Source organism: Varroa jacobsoni, unplaced genomic scaffold, assembly GCF_002532875.2.
Source record: "Varroa jacobsoni isolate VJ856 unplaced genomic scaffold, vjacob_1.0 scaffold_746, whole genome shotgun sequence".
NCBI classification, from domain to species: domain Eukaryota; kingdom Metazoa; phylum Arthropoda; class Arachnida; order Mesostigmata; family Varroidae; genus Varroa; species Varroa jacobsoni.
In genome coordinates this window covers 225,046-241,069 of record NW_019213648.1, presented here as the reverse complement: position 1 = coordinate 241,069, position 16,024 = coordinate 225,046, and the positions used below count along the sequence as shown (strand labels likewise).

Genomic DNA, 16,024 nt, shown 5'->3' with positions numbered 1-16,024 from the left:
TCGTAAAGGCCAGACCCTTCTAAAATGGACGGAGGGGTAAGCAAACCCTAAAACCAAAGCCATCGAATGACTAATGCTAATGCGAGGAACCTGGGGCGTAAGAAGGTAGCGTCCTTCCTCGATATAGCTCCGTGCGTCGGGGCCTTGTGTTAATAGAGTTGAGACAGTCGACAGACATTAGATTCCAGAAGCCGCTATTTTAAATTTGGATGAAAGAAATAGATGAAAATTTTGGAATATCTACGAGGTTAGCATCCGCCAAAATTAGGAGTCACTCGAGAGACTGTTATTTCAGCGACTTCTCTGCAGTATGTTTATGCCCGATATTTGGCCTGCTCATAGTGCTTACGAGTTACTGTTGCTGTATACAAGTGATATCCTGCATATCATAGAACGAGCAGAGCTCGGTGAGATTCATGTGTCTAATGAATACTAGTTTAGTCCATGTTAAATGATTTTTAATTGAACTTTCAGGAATCTCATGCTTTCCCATATACTTTCCAACGCTCGAGTATCGCACGTACATAGATTGCTCGAATGGCATTTTTAAACGAGTGGCAAACATTTTTGGCTCGTCGGTGCCTGTTAAGGTCTTTACCGGCCTCGATATCATGCATAAGGTTTTATACTAGCAAAGTTATTCGCAAAGGTGACCTTCAGTTTAGTACAAGCTTAACATTTATTGTTCTTCTACCCTCTACGAGCTTTATTATCTAACTACAAACAATCTCAGTGCTTAGTAAGGTAATAAGATCACGTGCTTTTGCTGTCATACTTGCTAGATCAACAGCCTTTGTATCTACTATTTTTCTATATATTTCAGTGACCTAAGTAATCTGACTGTATTGGAGTAGTCGTTATATGATAGAAACACGAGGTTATCTGAAAACAAAGTTTATGCGGTGAGTTAACTGAAGTATTTTTTCCAAACTCGTGCATAAAGTTTACAGCAATAAGACCAATAAGATATGGTAACATTCAGATAGATAATTCTCCTCTTTTACGAATTTGCTTATCGGCCAGGCGCTCGGGAAAAGCCTGTAATCTGCTTCATTCGTCGCCTCGTTTTTTGGAACTCTGCACCGCTCAAATCGAGTTTAACAGTTTGAGGCCTTAACAGATAGAGACGTTAACAGTTAGGGATCGCTTAGTTAGATTTTATCCGATCGTACTGCTAGCAAATAGGATACATTTCCAGAACTTTACAGACGCTTTTCGCTCAACTAATAAATGGTTGTTGTAATAGATATTGGGCAGTCTTCACTATTATTGCTTAAAGGCTGTGTTAAGATTGTAAAACGTTTCGTCTCGCCAAAGGCCATCACCTTGGTTGTCAATTAGCCTTTGGATTTACTTTAAAAGTTTCGTATTATGGTGTGACGGGTTACGCGTGAAAGTTCTTTATATACAAAGCAATTTTTATTTTTTTTACTTTTAGGGAGTGGGTTTTTTCTGACGACGTGCTTTGGAGGAATCGCTGTTAGAAAGGCTAGGGTCCCTTACCTTGACTTTCAAGAAGAAAGTGTTTTTTCCTCATAAAAAACGGGTCTATCAGACAGAGATCAACAGCATGTGTGACTTGTTCCATATCATGCCTATCATAGCATTTATTTTTCATTTTATTGCTAACTGCGCGCTAATGAGATATAATGGGACGTGTTTGCAGGCATCTGACTCGAGACCATTATGCCGAAAAGCGCTTCCGGAGCGGCGCAGAATTTTGTGCGCAAATGAGCTCGAGGTCGTGTTAGAACAAGTTGGGCCCGATTAGGCCTTAGCAGTTTATAAGTCCACTTTTCCTATAAGATGGAAACATCAACAGATACCACGGTTTCCTTTCGAATAGCTAAGTTTGCTCTTTTAATATTAAAATAATAATAATAAAAAAAATATAATAAACGTTATTATATAACAGGGTATGCACTGACGACTTTCACAGATCGGGAGCAGCAAACATTTACAGGGAATTCAAGAAGCAGGTAACTTTATTACTTTGACACACTAAATAGAAGTATCTGTTCCGAGATGCCTTGCTTTTCACAACATGATATATTATTTCCATCAACAACCTTAACGAAGTAACTTTTACAGAACATGTTGACCATGCACATAGAAAACCGAATTGTTTGTTTGTCTATGCCTGCTTCCCGTATCAGTAACTTAACTTTCAGAGCAAAACGAAGCCACGTATCTGCGACTATATGATTTTGTCGTTGTGACCAAATTAGTATGTTGTGCTCAAGTTCTCGAATGCCAAATCTCTCTGATGCTGAAATTTGAATAATGAATTTGTCCTATACTAAGCTACAGACGGATCCGATCTTGTGCCGTTTAGCAAAATAATTCACAAGGTAGCTTTTTAATTTATCTATTCAAAGTAATATCTACATAAAATTAAAAATTGTCTTCTCATTTAGGATCTGTTTTATCGCACAGACAGAGAAGATTACCTCACATGAACTGTACGACCTCTTCGTATAGAGAAAAGCTGCCTATATTAGTAATTTGTCAGGCCTTGTATTTCTTAGTTAACATGACTGACAAAAAAACAACGCAAGTTATTCGCGAAAATTGTTAATTAGTTACTCCATAAAAAATCTAAACCATGTTTTTTCATTAATGTTCTTATAAAATAGGACGTTCAACAGTGCCACAAAATAATGCAGAAAGCTGCCTTATTACACCACTGTGAGGCACAACTAAGTCAAATAGAAAATATAATGGTCAAAATTGTAACCATAAAAATAGATATTTATGTATATATACAGGCTCCGCATGAGCAATTGCCCTCCTGTAGGCAAAGTTCGATTCAGTAGTGGAAAATACTTTGTGATGTTTGCTGCCAAAGCATTAGAAAAGCGCCTCATTGAACATCGAACATTCAGTGTGGACCGCAGATGTTTCCGTAAGTGCACCGTGAGGAGGGCCAATGAATAGATGGGAAGTATTTGCTTCTTAAATCAAACTCAAAAAAACCTTTGCTAAAGAACGTTGACGTTCTGGGACGCGTATGGGTCAGCTAAAATGTGCATTTGAAAAAAAGAAAAATCTTATTTCCGGGCTATTATTTCAACAGTTGCTGATGTTACGTACGACGCGTTGTAAGCAACTTCCTCTCATAAGTCGTTGTAAGTAATCCTCTCATAGCTATGGCCGAGTGGAACTGCGAATTCTTAAACGTTATCTTCCACCCGTCATTAAATTATAAAACTCGTAATAGAAAAGCATGACCAGATTTATTTGCCGTCAATATAATGGAACAAAGAATATAAGTTTGACTAGATAAAATATCGACAACGCAGGATATCGCATTCATGTCTATGTACGGCACCAAACACAGGTCACTTATCATTAATTTTATTTAGAGCTGTTTTCCGCCGACTGTGAAACAGTTACTTATATTTAGTAGATAAACATGTTACGTTAGATATATATAAAATCGTAGGAACGACTCTAGCTAGTTTCTGTCAGAGAGAGTGCTCAAAACCAAGTATACACTCTAGTAGCTTACCTAATATTTATTACGCAAGCATAATGTTTGCCAAGATTATCATTCATTTTCACCGTAAAAGCTAGTAAATGCTAAGACGATGAGCTTTCCATAGGTAAGTTTCTAGCTGAGTTGGTGCTATCAGTTGGTCAGGGTACTAGACATTAAGTATAAATTACGAAGCGCAGGTCATAGGCTTGAAAATATTGTTTTCATACGCTAGTAGTTAAAAAGTTTGGCATGCTGCTTTCCCCAATCAGAACCGAAGCTAAAAATTACACTGATCTGTTGTTAGTCTGTCAGCGGCGTCTACGCTGAAGGGGGACATGGTTTGCCATGGTCATCACAAATATATGAGTGCTTATCGTTATCATAATATGCTACAGTATTTGATTCCTTAGCATATTCGAAAAGCTGTTTATTCAGCTCACAAGCCGCACTGACTTGGGCTTAGAGTTTACCATGTCATTGCTTATGTGCATGTAGCTACAATGTGAACGAGAATATAATTTTCGACAAAAAATTCAATAAGAAAAAATAAGATTTTTCAAGCCTATTCTTTTTTCAGCTAAGAACTCTTCATTATTTCCTTAATACAATCTACATTAAGGTTCCGAGAAAAAACCCTACTCGTATTTAGGGTAGAATGTAAGATCGTGTGTACATGAAGCTGAATTCGCGGCGTTTGTGCAATGGTGTATCCGTCACGTTGTTTAATATGGTCTCGTGAAAACACTGATCAGCTATCACGTCATCAGTAAAACAAAAGGCAAAAATAAGAAAATCTATTGCGGCCGTAGCTACGCACATTAATCATGGGCGTAGATACGAATCCCGAAACATGCCCAACCGAACTAGAAGTGTAAAGAATAGAGTGATTGGCCGATAACACGAAGACCCAGTTTTACGCCGTCTTTGGTTGAATGTACATAGAAGAAAATTTGCTAAAAAGTTCAAAGAAATTGTACAGCAGATATGAGTTGCAGACTCTATTTAATGAGCGGAAAACCATTTCGGTCGACTGTGGTGTAATCACAGTCCGGTAATTCTTCATATCTTCAGAGATGTTGCATTGAATTAAGCAGTCCCCATCTTGCTATACTGGCTTTAGCACTAACCGTTGGTCCGTTCTTTATCAGAAAGAATATTTAATTGCACGGTCTTGATATATGCGTATGTTGCTGCGCATTAAGTGGTCCATCATTGTGGATCGCGTTTAGCAACTAAAGTTTATTAATATTCCAAGTCACGTAAGGCAATATTCTCCAATTTGGCCTGTATGTACATATTACCTCATACGTTACATAACTGTATTATTAACGAAACATGTTGATTTTTCTTTGGCAGTAGTATAAAAAAAAATTGCTTATCTGTATGATATGGCAAACCATATATACTGTCAATAATCTTATCTTTTTCTATTGCATGGCTAGTATCGGTAGAAAAAAATACTCGATCAAACAAACAGTACTTTCGGAAACCAGCGAGAAAATGGCAGATTTATCATTTCGCTACAAGAAAAAAACTCGTGAAATTGAATTGATATAAATCTAAATGCTATAATATGTCAAATGCCACCAGAAACCCATCTGATACGGACCACAAGCTAACAACTAACATACTGTCCTTTAGCAAACACCTTTTATCCTTCGATTACTTTTCTTCGTCTAAGTAAAAAAAAAAAACATAGACGTAGTGTTCTAATTCCTGCTAGAAAATTATCGACGGTGAAGGTAATCTGCGTTTAGAATCTAAAATTTCGTTCTAAATAATTTAATCAAATAAGTACAATGGACTTTACACGATAATTACACACCTAGTTTTAGTGCACCTTTAAATATATCCAGAATAATAATATACAATTTAGCCCATAACATTCTGTATATCGTTGTGTATTGTTGGAGTTATACCTTGTTGTCTAGATTTTAATTTAGACAGCCAGTCTAACATAATTCATAATGCGATTTATTTATTTATTCACTAGTTTGCAATTTGTTAATAGTTCGTCAAAAAATTAAGCATCGTGACCTAACTTACCGAAATACAGAACTTCTATTGGACGATTATTGGTACTTTTTTGCCTACATTCGTTTAAGCCAAAAACCATAGTTTTCTAATGATCGATGTAGGTAGCAAGCCGTAAACCGAGTTCAAGGTCGAAACTATGATTTACAAAAGCATTAGGTTCAACAAAAAAGCTTGATTGCTGCCTCATAGAGTTAATCTAAAGATAATGATTAATAAGATTTTATTCCTCAAGTGCTTAAGCTCTTGTTTCATTCTCGGCCGAAAGAGGATTTTACCTCACTTACCTTCAGATAAGTATAAGCCATCTCGGATTTCACTCACCCCTCTAAGTCTTTGCTTAAGATGCGACAGATAGAGATTATAATAAAGAGAAAGAGTCGTTAAAAGTAGAAATAACTTTATTTCACTAGCATTCAGGATTCTGGTTGAACTCCTGCATAATCCTTGGATCAGGCGGTATGTTTATCTACTAGCCGCCGTTCGGGGTTGTGTGGGTTTTATACAAGTACAAAAGCGTTAAAAGGAAATCTGGTATTCAATCAATTTTGAACTTATTAAACAGCCTGTTAATCCATCTTTAAACGTGTTAAGGTAGTTTTAACCTTTGAATATTGTTATTAATACATTAACACAGATTCGTATGATAGATGCGTCTGTTCTGCACTTGAGTTTTTCAAAAAAAAAAGTTGATTGCTACTATTCTATTTTTTTCGTGAACATCAGAATGAAGCCACAAAGGTGGTAAGTTGCTACTTGAGACCTAGCGGATCTGTTAGTAGTCCTTCACGCTAGTTAAAGACATAGTGGACCCAAAGTGATTCAAAATGTTTTATAAATAAACGCTTCCCTCCCCCTCAACGAACCAAGAACTGCACCAGATATAGTATAGCAATATAGTTTCTATTTCGTACTATTGTACTGAGAATGGATAGTCTCATTAGTATCTGTGCACTTTAGCTTCGCCGGTGACGCTACTCCTGCCATAAGAATAGCTGCTCATGCTACAGTTTTCTATAAAGGATATCACCTCCTGGCCGACGGTGCGTGGCCGCTCTTCCATTTCGGGCTGCTCCTTCTTCGATGTCCCGACATTTACTGCTATCAAGGACACTGGGGCAACAAAAAGGGGAATCAATACACGAGTTTTAAAATAGAGCCTATAATAATATCACCATACCTAGAACAAAAAAGGGAATTGTGCATAGTGAAAGAGAAGTTAGGTATTGCCCTCGTGCCGAACGCAAGGCTCAAATAGAAACAACAGAACAGGCACTCTCCATAGTACACTGACAGAGAGACATACAATAGACTTTCACCAGCGTTTTAGCGTAGTCAAAAAGACAGCATCTCGTTTCAGTAAACAGAGATCGAATATATACACCATATCCATTGATTGCTAAGGATCGAACCGTTGCTCACGTACCATCGAAGCCAGTAGACTATTTAAAGCCGTAGGATTACAGACAATATAAGCCGAGTTCTGTCCTCTGCTCCTTTCTTCCTCCTACCTTTTCATTCCTGTATCTGCCTCTCCGCCTTCAAAAGATTAATTTACATGAGAATACCCACTATTTCAGCGGGCATCACCGCAGCAACTTGGTTAATCTGTACAACTGCTACTACCACTATATATGTATACACAGGTAGGCAGTACACTTATTGAGCTATCGTAAGCTGGTTTGGTAGTATTGAAGCAGTCTACGCTAGTCTCGATCTCGGCCGTTGCGGCACATCGATGTAAATACTGTAACCCAAAGAGGCACTTAGAAACAGCTGCATGGCGGTCGTTGGTCTCGCTTGGAGCGGCCGCATTGCCAACGATGGCAGGATTGGCGTTGGTCTGCGGTTTGCTTTGCATAAGCGAACCATTCGACTCTCAAATGGAGCGGCTAGGACGCCGAGGTCCTAAGAATGAGCTTCGCTGTCTTTTGCTTTATCCCCGGCGTCGCGTGGTTGAGGAGAGACCTGCAGAATCGTTTTCCCTTATCTACTCGTATTCCTTAGCTGTGGCAAACAGCCCTGTTTGTCATGACCATTACTAATCAAGTTGCGGTACAGATCTTTCAGGGAGAGAAAGACGCCCCGCGCCCCCGCTGCAATGGTACCTGCTGTCAAGAGTCGTTGCAATACCGTTCGATTGCCTGTGTCTATCCTACCAATAGTTGGATGCGAGCGCGCAGATAAAACAGATCTAACTACGTTAACCTTAAAATCTTTGCTATAGTATACATTGCGACAATGCTGAATAATGTGTTAAATAGAAGACTGCCTGTCAGCAAACGTCCAGATCATGCTGTTTAACCATACTTCACTACGCCATCGGAAATTTGTAGCTAGATGAAGAGAACTTAGTGTTCCATCTACTATTTGCTCGTAACCGTGCCTGCCGTTTTACACTGCTATATACAGGGGATCGTCGCACTACCGGGTACACGTAAAAGCGGCGGCTACCTCAGGCAGCGAACTCTGATAAGTGTCAACCTCACTACATCCTTCCCGTATATACCATCTCCATCGGATAGCAGCAGTGATAAGTTGGTTGCCGGAATCGCAAACTTCACGTTTAGGATAGTACCCATTGCTTCTCACAAACAATTATATTCTATTTGCCTACAAAAGTCTACGTTGTCTACAGCAACGGTAGAGTAAGGTCAGAGGCCGAAAAAAAAGACCAAAAGATAGATGCAATTCAAAGCCCAGATTTGCGAATCAGTCAGGTATTGTGAAGATTATAGTTAGCAGCTTCGTGTCTTAGATCTGAGAACCTCAGATCCCATACCACGGTGTGCATGACCCGAGGCACAAACAAGAGGGCAGTACAAGTTTGAACATGGAGTTGGGTACTTCTTGCAATTAATTGGTTTGTCCCTTCATCACTCTCGAACGGTTGTCCTAATCAAAGGACAGGACTAGGCCAAGCTGTCTAAGGAATGCGCTCTATTTTCGTGCAGACATTTGGTTCTCTCATCACTGAGGAGAAAATACTTAACGGGCATTTTATGCCGAAAATCACGTGAATCTGTACGCATGACATCAAATCTGCACCTGAGAAAAGCACTGGTGTAGGTCACTCAGCCTTGCAATGGAATTTTATCTATCTGTTGTTATTTTTTTGCGGTTTGTATTGCCGGCTTAACGGCTGAGTAGATTCTGCAAACATTTGCTTAATTATATGCTAAGCGTTACCTCACAATAGAGTAGACACCTGACTGCGTTCGTGAGCACTTCGTAGCTACCGATTACACTACATATACATATATTTGGGATGTTCCAAAAAACGTGGTAATACCGTAGATGGCTACTGGTTCGAATGGTAGGCCATTTTTTTATCAATAATATGATTCGTTCGCTCGTACAAACATATTAATGCAGGACTGGCCGCCTGTGAGACGATTTTGAAGTACGAATTTATGTTTAACCTGCACCCCAGGTTTGAATCCGTCGAACTGGCATAAATGGGACGTGGTTGGAACAGGAAACTTTAAGATAATAATACCTGCTCAATCACTGTCGTTGCTAAAGAAACGTTCAAAATATGGATATAAACACGTTCGCCAGAGAAGCGTCGTTGTAAATACATACAAAAGTGTCATCCAAGTGTCTGTTCTCGGAGGACGCAGTTTATCCACAAGGCTATTTCGAGTGTTTGGTATTTCAAATAACTATAACACTTGAAATGAATGCAAGAGTTCGTTAAATGAATTTTGTCTATTTTATATTACATGAGTATATACAGAGCTCCCACGGGAGGGGGAACAATCTGTTGAGCTTTCCTCACTGTTTTGCGAGGCATTTGTTAGAAAAGCGTTTGTAGGTGCATTTACAATAGTATTCTTATTTGGATTAACTTACCTCAACGTTGAGGTGTTTTTAAAACAAATACATAAGGTGACGTCTATTTCCATAGCTGATAGCGCCAATTAGGCATCTGTTGGCAACGGCCGATCGCAGAAGTTACCATAAGCTAGAAATTTCTAAATCCAGCAATGCGTATCATCGAAGATTTCAGTTTATCGAAAGCCCACAGAGCTTCCACGTGCATATAAGGTATGGCAAGCGCTTCGGTTAGAAAGTTGACCATGCGTAGGATTTAAGAAAAGTCCTTTTCTATACAAGCTGCGAATTGTTCAAGTGAGAGTTATTCTGTTACCAAATCTTTAAAGATTGAATGAATAGAAGGCGAACGTTTTGTTTCAGCGCCTTGTTCAGCTGTCATTGCTGATGCCTGACCGGCATATTGAACTAACTAGTGATCTTTTGCAAGTGAGTTGTATGCCGTGAACTGGGCAGTGTAAGGGGGGCTAGCGTACGCTGAACGCGCCGGAGCGGGTGGAGCGGCATATGCCGCGGGGATGGCAGCCGGAGCTGGGGCGGCGTAGGCGGCTGTGGCTGGAGCAGCGTAGGCGGCTGAGGCTGGAGCAGCATAAGCGGCTGAGGCTTGAGCAGTGTAGGCAGCTGAAGCTGGAGCAGCGTAGGCAGCTGAAGCTGGAGCACTGTAGGCGGCTGAAGCTGGAGCAGCGTAGGCGGCTGATGCTGGAGCAGCATATGCCGCTGGGGCTGGTGCATATGCTGCTGCTACCTGCTTCGGCGGGATGATATGCAGATGAAGACTTTGTGGAGGTCCGAAAACGTTTGCGGCAAACGCAGGAACTTTGTGGTCGGCATGAGCCGGAGCGTAGCCAGCAGCCGCGGGTGGTGCTGGTAGAGCATCAGAGAAGCCAACCAAAGTGGCAAACAGGACAAACAGACCAGCGCTGATTCGGATGCACATTTTGTATAGGTTATCTGTTCGTGTTGTCGTGAGCTTCACGATACAACAGCGAGTCGTCTCTATATTGTAGGACTTCTTTGTAAAACGCAACCAAGGTTCGATGGTGATCAATGATAAAACGCTCGTTGATGCCGAAATAGCTCGGTATCGCTGCTAGAGCCGACCTGACTGCCGACTTTGTGTTGGAGAGGTCGAGCCTTTATAGCGGCCACGGGACCACCCTCTTCCCCTTTAGCTCGTCGGCATCGCATCAGTCGTAGCAATACCCGTCGTTCTGGGGTGGCTGGCGTCAGCCGCTACTCCACTACCAACCAATCCCGTAATTCAGTTAGTCTTGTTACTGTTACTACCAGTCGGGGGTACACCGCTGTGCATTTGTACGGGAATGTTCTGTATTGTTATGTTGACGCTGAAGCAGGTCTTTTTTCGGATCAACAGCGATCCCTCATAAGACATCGCTAATTGTCTTGTGTTACCGGTGGTTGTTGTAGCAGAAAAAACAACGATTCCAACCCGGTAGATAGAAGCTGAAACAGCATAAAATCCGGGTATGAAATATAGAAATGGAACAAACAGATTCGCATTAGGAAGATGCATGTGAAATGCTCGATGCAATTCATTAACTTAATAATATGTACATGAAAGTTAAAGTGTTACAGCAGTGGTTAGTAGTAGTAGTATTGGACTTAACAACTCGTTATTCGATTTACGTTCGATTTTTCAGTCTGCACGAGGTGAAATGGATGATCATTTAACGAATGAGGAAGCCTCGCTTGAATATAAACTCGGTAATAAACTGCTCATATTTTCAGGATCGTTCGTCGCAATGTACCAGCAACTAAACGTAAACTTACTTTTTTAGGTTGCGAAAGTGTGACACTTATAACGCAGCCGCTTACAGTAATATCCAGCATAAATGTCTCATTGTTCTACGAGACAGTTTTACATACAACATTATTCAGCGCGAGAATATTTCTTTGTGCTACAGAGCTTTACTGCATCTCTAATTTAGTGATAAAAATTTGTTCGTTACCCTATGCGCGTGGTAGTTAAAGGTCGCCAGTGCCTCTTAGTACACAGTTTCATCGATAAGTGTTATAAAGGCGTTTCGTATATTTTATTTGAACCACGTTTGTGGGACTCCTTGCCATGACGAGTGGCCGTGCATCCACAATCTATTGCCAGTCTTTGACAATAGAGAAAGCTAGTTCTTTCCGAGGCGAAACCTAACGCGTCGTTTTCGCAGTTCGAGCGAAGATCAGCTACTATGTAACTCTCATCACCAGGACTAAAAATTTTTTAACATATGAAGTTAACGGTCCACGGTACTGCCAGTTTTCATGCGGCTGCTGAAAAATTCACTTTAAATGAGGCAAACCTGGATATCTCCAATAGAGTTTATATTTAAATGATTCGAAAAGCCGTTTCTATTGCACCAGAAGTTTTCACATAGAAACTAACAGCCGTTTGGAAGACGCAGAGTAACGATTCCCTAACGAATCGTCTAGAAAAACTCCAATGACTAGCCTTTTTAAAACTTCCTGTACTCCTTTAGGCATTTTGGTCCTTTTTGAGCCCTTATACCCTTATATATATACTTCGAAGCTTTTATTGGGCTGATGAAGTACTTGTGTAGGGTAAAATTTTTAGATATGTGCGTTTATCGCACTTTCTAGTATACATATGACACTGCATATATTTTCCAGCATGTTTATTTCAACTGCCTCTACAACTACAGGTCATTTATATTCAGTTGGATACGTGTTAGTTTCTAGTCAGCTGTGGAGCAGTGTACTACGCCCCGACAAAGAGTTAATTGTTAGGCATATGCTCTTTTGGCATGGTCAAGCCAGCGAAACGCTTCACCCTGTCATTGAATTGTTATGTAATTTTATAAACAACGAACACTATACCTACCAGCAGTTCCCACTGACGAAAGCGCCGATTTGGACACCCTGCGTGCAAGACCGTTATGGGACGACAATTGCTCGTTAACAAAAAAATGATAGCGGTCACTAAAAAAAATCTAACGGAACACAAATCGACCAGAACCTAACGTATATTCAATAGTAGCCCGAATCTGAATAGAAACAGGTGTTCTGTTAGCTTTTATCGTCTATATACATAAAAATATTTAGGTAACTTTAACATCAGAACCTGTAAGTCTTTGAAGAATACGATTGGCCCTTAATTGTGCAATATATATATATATATAATAACAAAATCCAGTCGGTCTAAGAATTGCCTTCATTTAATATCTAAGACTTTAGCCACTTTATCAATAAACTCCATATACATGTGGAACATGTGCAAACGAATCTTTGAAAAGGAAAAATAACAAAACAATTTTATGTCATAGAGAATATCATGAGTTGCACGTCTGAAACATTGGGCAGCAACATTGGGTTGCAATAGCTGCAACTACGGAAAGATGAAAATACTGTAATAAATAATGTAAATAAAAATAAAATCATTGTGCTTGTGCCTTTTTGCTCTCTAAAAGAATTAAAATTAGGCCAATTTAAAAATAGTTAATCATCTGACTCTAAATACCCATTTCCTAAAATATAAGTAGAAATAAGGAGAAAGTTCTAAAGCCATAAACAACACCCAGTTGTGGAACACGCCCAGATGTGCTTCAGGTAAAGCTCACAAATCATAAGACATGTAAAGTAATAATAGTTTGTACTAGGGCTGAGTATCGACATCTCGTATAGACGTGATGCGTGCTGAACCATTGTTAATACGGCAATGAAATTTACATTGATCGGAAGTACCCGATCAGCTTATGTAAAGAGGTCAAGTACTTTGAAGTACTCAGCGAGTTTTGGTTGGAAAAGACCTTTCAATTGCTAGTGCCGTTCCGTCACTAAAATCTGTTAAGTCAACAGATATCTCTACGACTAGTATCAGCTAGGAAAGAACGGTTTACGCAGTGTGATATGGCCAAATTGTATCAGAGCCTTAACCAAAATTCATCTCTACTATGGAACCAATCTTTGTATGTGTTCAAATTATATTTGTAACGCTATGTGCCGCAGAGTTTGCGATGCAAGGAGAACTATAATATTGGTCTCTATTTAAGTAACGCTTGCGGCGCCTCTGCAGTGTAAATAAAAGATTGGCCAAACTAGTTTTAATCGGTTTATTGCTTATCGATACGAATAACGCATCAAAATGCATACCTTTGGCTTTTATCGAATATTTTTCCCCAACTACGATGATGCTATCCGTAAACGTTTTGACAGTTAGATGTGACGTACGTTACTCTAAAAAGTTCAAAATAAGGCTGTTCCATCTAACTTCCATTTCGTCTATCCTTTTCGTTCAGCCATCGGTCTTCTTGAAAGGTCGAGAACTACTACAGTCTGATCTGTGATGTCCGTTGTTCTTGCAGTCAATAAGGCGGCATAGCCACCCTTGACACCGCAACACCGTTGTCTCCTTGACACCACTACATCGACCAGCATCAAGATTTGTGCAAGTCAAACTAACTGAGTCGAACGATGACTATCAATATCGTCCGAGAAAAAGCTGAATAATTTGATTGTGACTATAAAAAAAAAAAAACATTTATATGTGACAACTTTGTTGCTTCCTCTAAAAATTAGGTACAATAAAGGTCACCGTTTCCCTTATAAGTTTCATTGCGGCAGATTTAAGTGTTGCAGATATATTATAATGCTAGGAAACAATGTGGTACTCGAGTCCAGTAGTCAATCTATGATAAAACACTTGCTGTATGTTTACAAAATACAGTTTATTTAATCATTTGAATAGCGTAGGTATTCGTAAGGGTCCGCGTTTCCTCGAAATAACAACAAACCATCTATAGAAGGAAGGTTTAAATAAGACTGATTATTCCCCTTTTCGAAAAACCGTTATAATTTATAGGTTTATAATTAATATACAGTAATAGATGGCTTTAGCTTAGCTCTATGAACCTTTGGTAGCGGTAGTCTACTAAAGATGTCCTCTGCATATTAGGTAAAACTATTTTTCATCATTTGGAGAAGTTTCAGCGCTAAAAAGTGCTGTCTCCTAGGACAGTTATGACAGCTTTAGCGACGTATAATGATTGAACATTGCAAAGCAGATCGGTCCACTATTATAATAATCTGTCGGAATTAGGATGGCCTAACAAAAATGATTCGATTACCAGAAAGTATTAAAGAGTGGTGGTATCACTGTGTCGTAATTGGTTAAATTTTTCTAACTTTTTTTTTGGCTATATTTAAATTTGGATTTGTGCAGGGGATCTCAAATCAAGCGGCCGAGCTCTACTTACTTTAGTTTGTGTCACATCAATATGCACGCTTACTCAGTACCTTGAAGATAGGAAAACATTTCATGAAAAGCTATATAGAAGACTTCTTCCGACAGCTTTCCTTCCGGTCGACATTTCGACGTCGACGATAAATTATAAGGTTATATGGATCACGCTGCGTTTAGTGCGAAGCGTTTTTTTTGTAGATGTATTTTTACCAAGTATAGTCTTATGCAACTAATGCAGTCGTATTCTGCATTGTAGAATTCTGCTCAGGGTTCTCTATTGTAGAAAGTTGCTCAGGTCAAATAAGGTAACTCATGCGAACCTTATCTGTTTCTCGTCTGGCCCTTCCGTGCCGTCCGCGTACGTGTAGAGATGCATGATATGCTATTACTTCTGCAACGTTTACATAATTTCAACAAGTACAATAACGCAAAGTACTACACGCTGACATTTCCGGTGTATGTTGAAGCGGGAACGTCTCTAGAAATTTCGATCGATTAAACTTCAAATCATTGATGTGCCTCTATCTAGGCATGATTCATTAGCTTTCACCTTACGGATCGTAGTAATCGCGCGAAACATATCCATCACAAAGTCATTTAGCAAACAAATTTTGCATTTTTCTTTACTTAGTAAGCGTTTATGAAGCGAGTGAATATTGCTTTATTCAGAAAGTGCGTCAATTTACAACAACACAGATGTCCATTTTTACGAGCCTTCTGTCGACCATCGTCAAAAGGCCTACAGAATTTATTAGCTACAGAAAAATCTACAGCAGTTTTATTTCTTTGACCAATCGGCTAAAGCATTTGGTGATTTTTTTTCTTTTTCGACAGAAACTCTTACGTATTGATGACAGGGTTGATATCTGCAGTGTGGAATGAGCATTTCAACAAAACCTTGCGGTAGTTAGCGCCATTACTATCTCATTAGTTATAGCGAAGTTTGAGGCAAATTGAATTTCTAAGTTGCAGGTGTATAAGCTGTAACGGCAGGATTACTTCCTGGCAGACATCGCGTCAGCTTTAAATCCAATTGGGTATCCTATAGTCAGCGGACCTTGTTAAGCACTCGTTTGTTATAAGATTTCAAAATAAAGAAACTTTTCGAATCAAATATGTCCATAGTTGCATGAGATGAAGTCAGCTAATAAGTAATGCCTAATAGGTTGAATAATAAACGAAAAGAAGTGCAAGCATCATGCTCGTATTTAATCGAAATATAATTTATGGCCGTGCTTTTCCAGAAGGCTTAAATAACTAGCAGGGAGTTTAGCATGTAAATAAAGTAACGATAAATTAAAGAACAGGCTTTCTAATTTCTAGCTTGGTTCTAAATTACACTGGATCATTCATTACGTCAGTTATCGGCTGTCGCTGCTGTGAAATCAGTTTTCGTTCGATTTGGATCACCAGGCAAGATAAATATCGCTTTTTTTTTTAATAACGCATCATAATTTATT

The 16,024-nt window shown here is 39.4% G+C and overlaps 1 protein-coding gene and 1 long non-coding RNA gene across 2 annotated transcripts; both read right to left on the bottom strand.

Annotated features, from left to right (window-relative positions):
- Nucleotides 1-5,898: 5,898 nt before the first annotated feature.
- LOC147753099 (uncharacterized) lies at nt 5,899-13,748 on the bottom strand. Its single transcript, XR_015312208.1, has 2 exons — nt 13,475-13,748; nt 5,899-6,628 (listed from the first exon to the last, which is right to left on the bottom strand). It is a non-coding gene; the product is annotated as an uncharacterized LOC147753099 (long non-coding RNA).
- Nucleotides 9,212-10,481, bottom strand: LOC111263222 (uncharacterized). The gene has a single exon (XM_022838135.2). The coding sequence runs from the start codon at nt 10,287-10,289 to the stop codon at nt 9,765-9,767; it is 525 nt and encodes a 174-aa protein (XP_022693870.1). The 5' UTR covers nt 10,290-10,481; the 3' UTR covers nt 9,212-9,764.
- Nucleotides 13,749-16,024: the final 2,276 nt, after the last annotated feature.

Coding starts and splice junctions, on each gene's coding strand:
- LOC111263222 (XM_022838135.2), bottom strand. CDS start 10,289: ATGTGCATCCGAATCAGCGCTGGTCTGTTTGTCCTGTTTGCCACTTTG.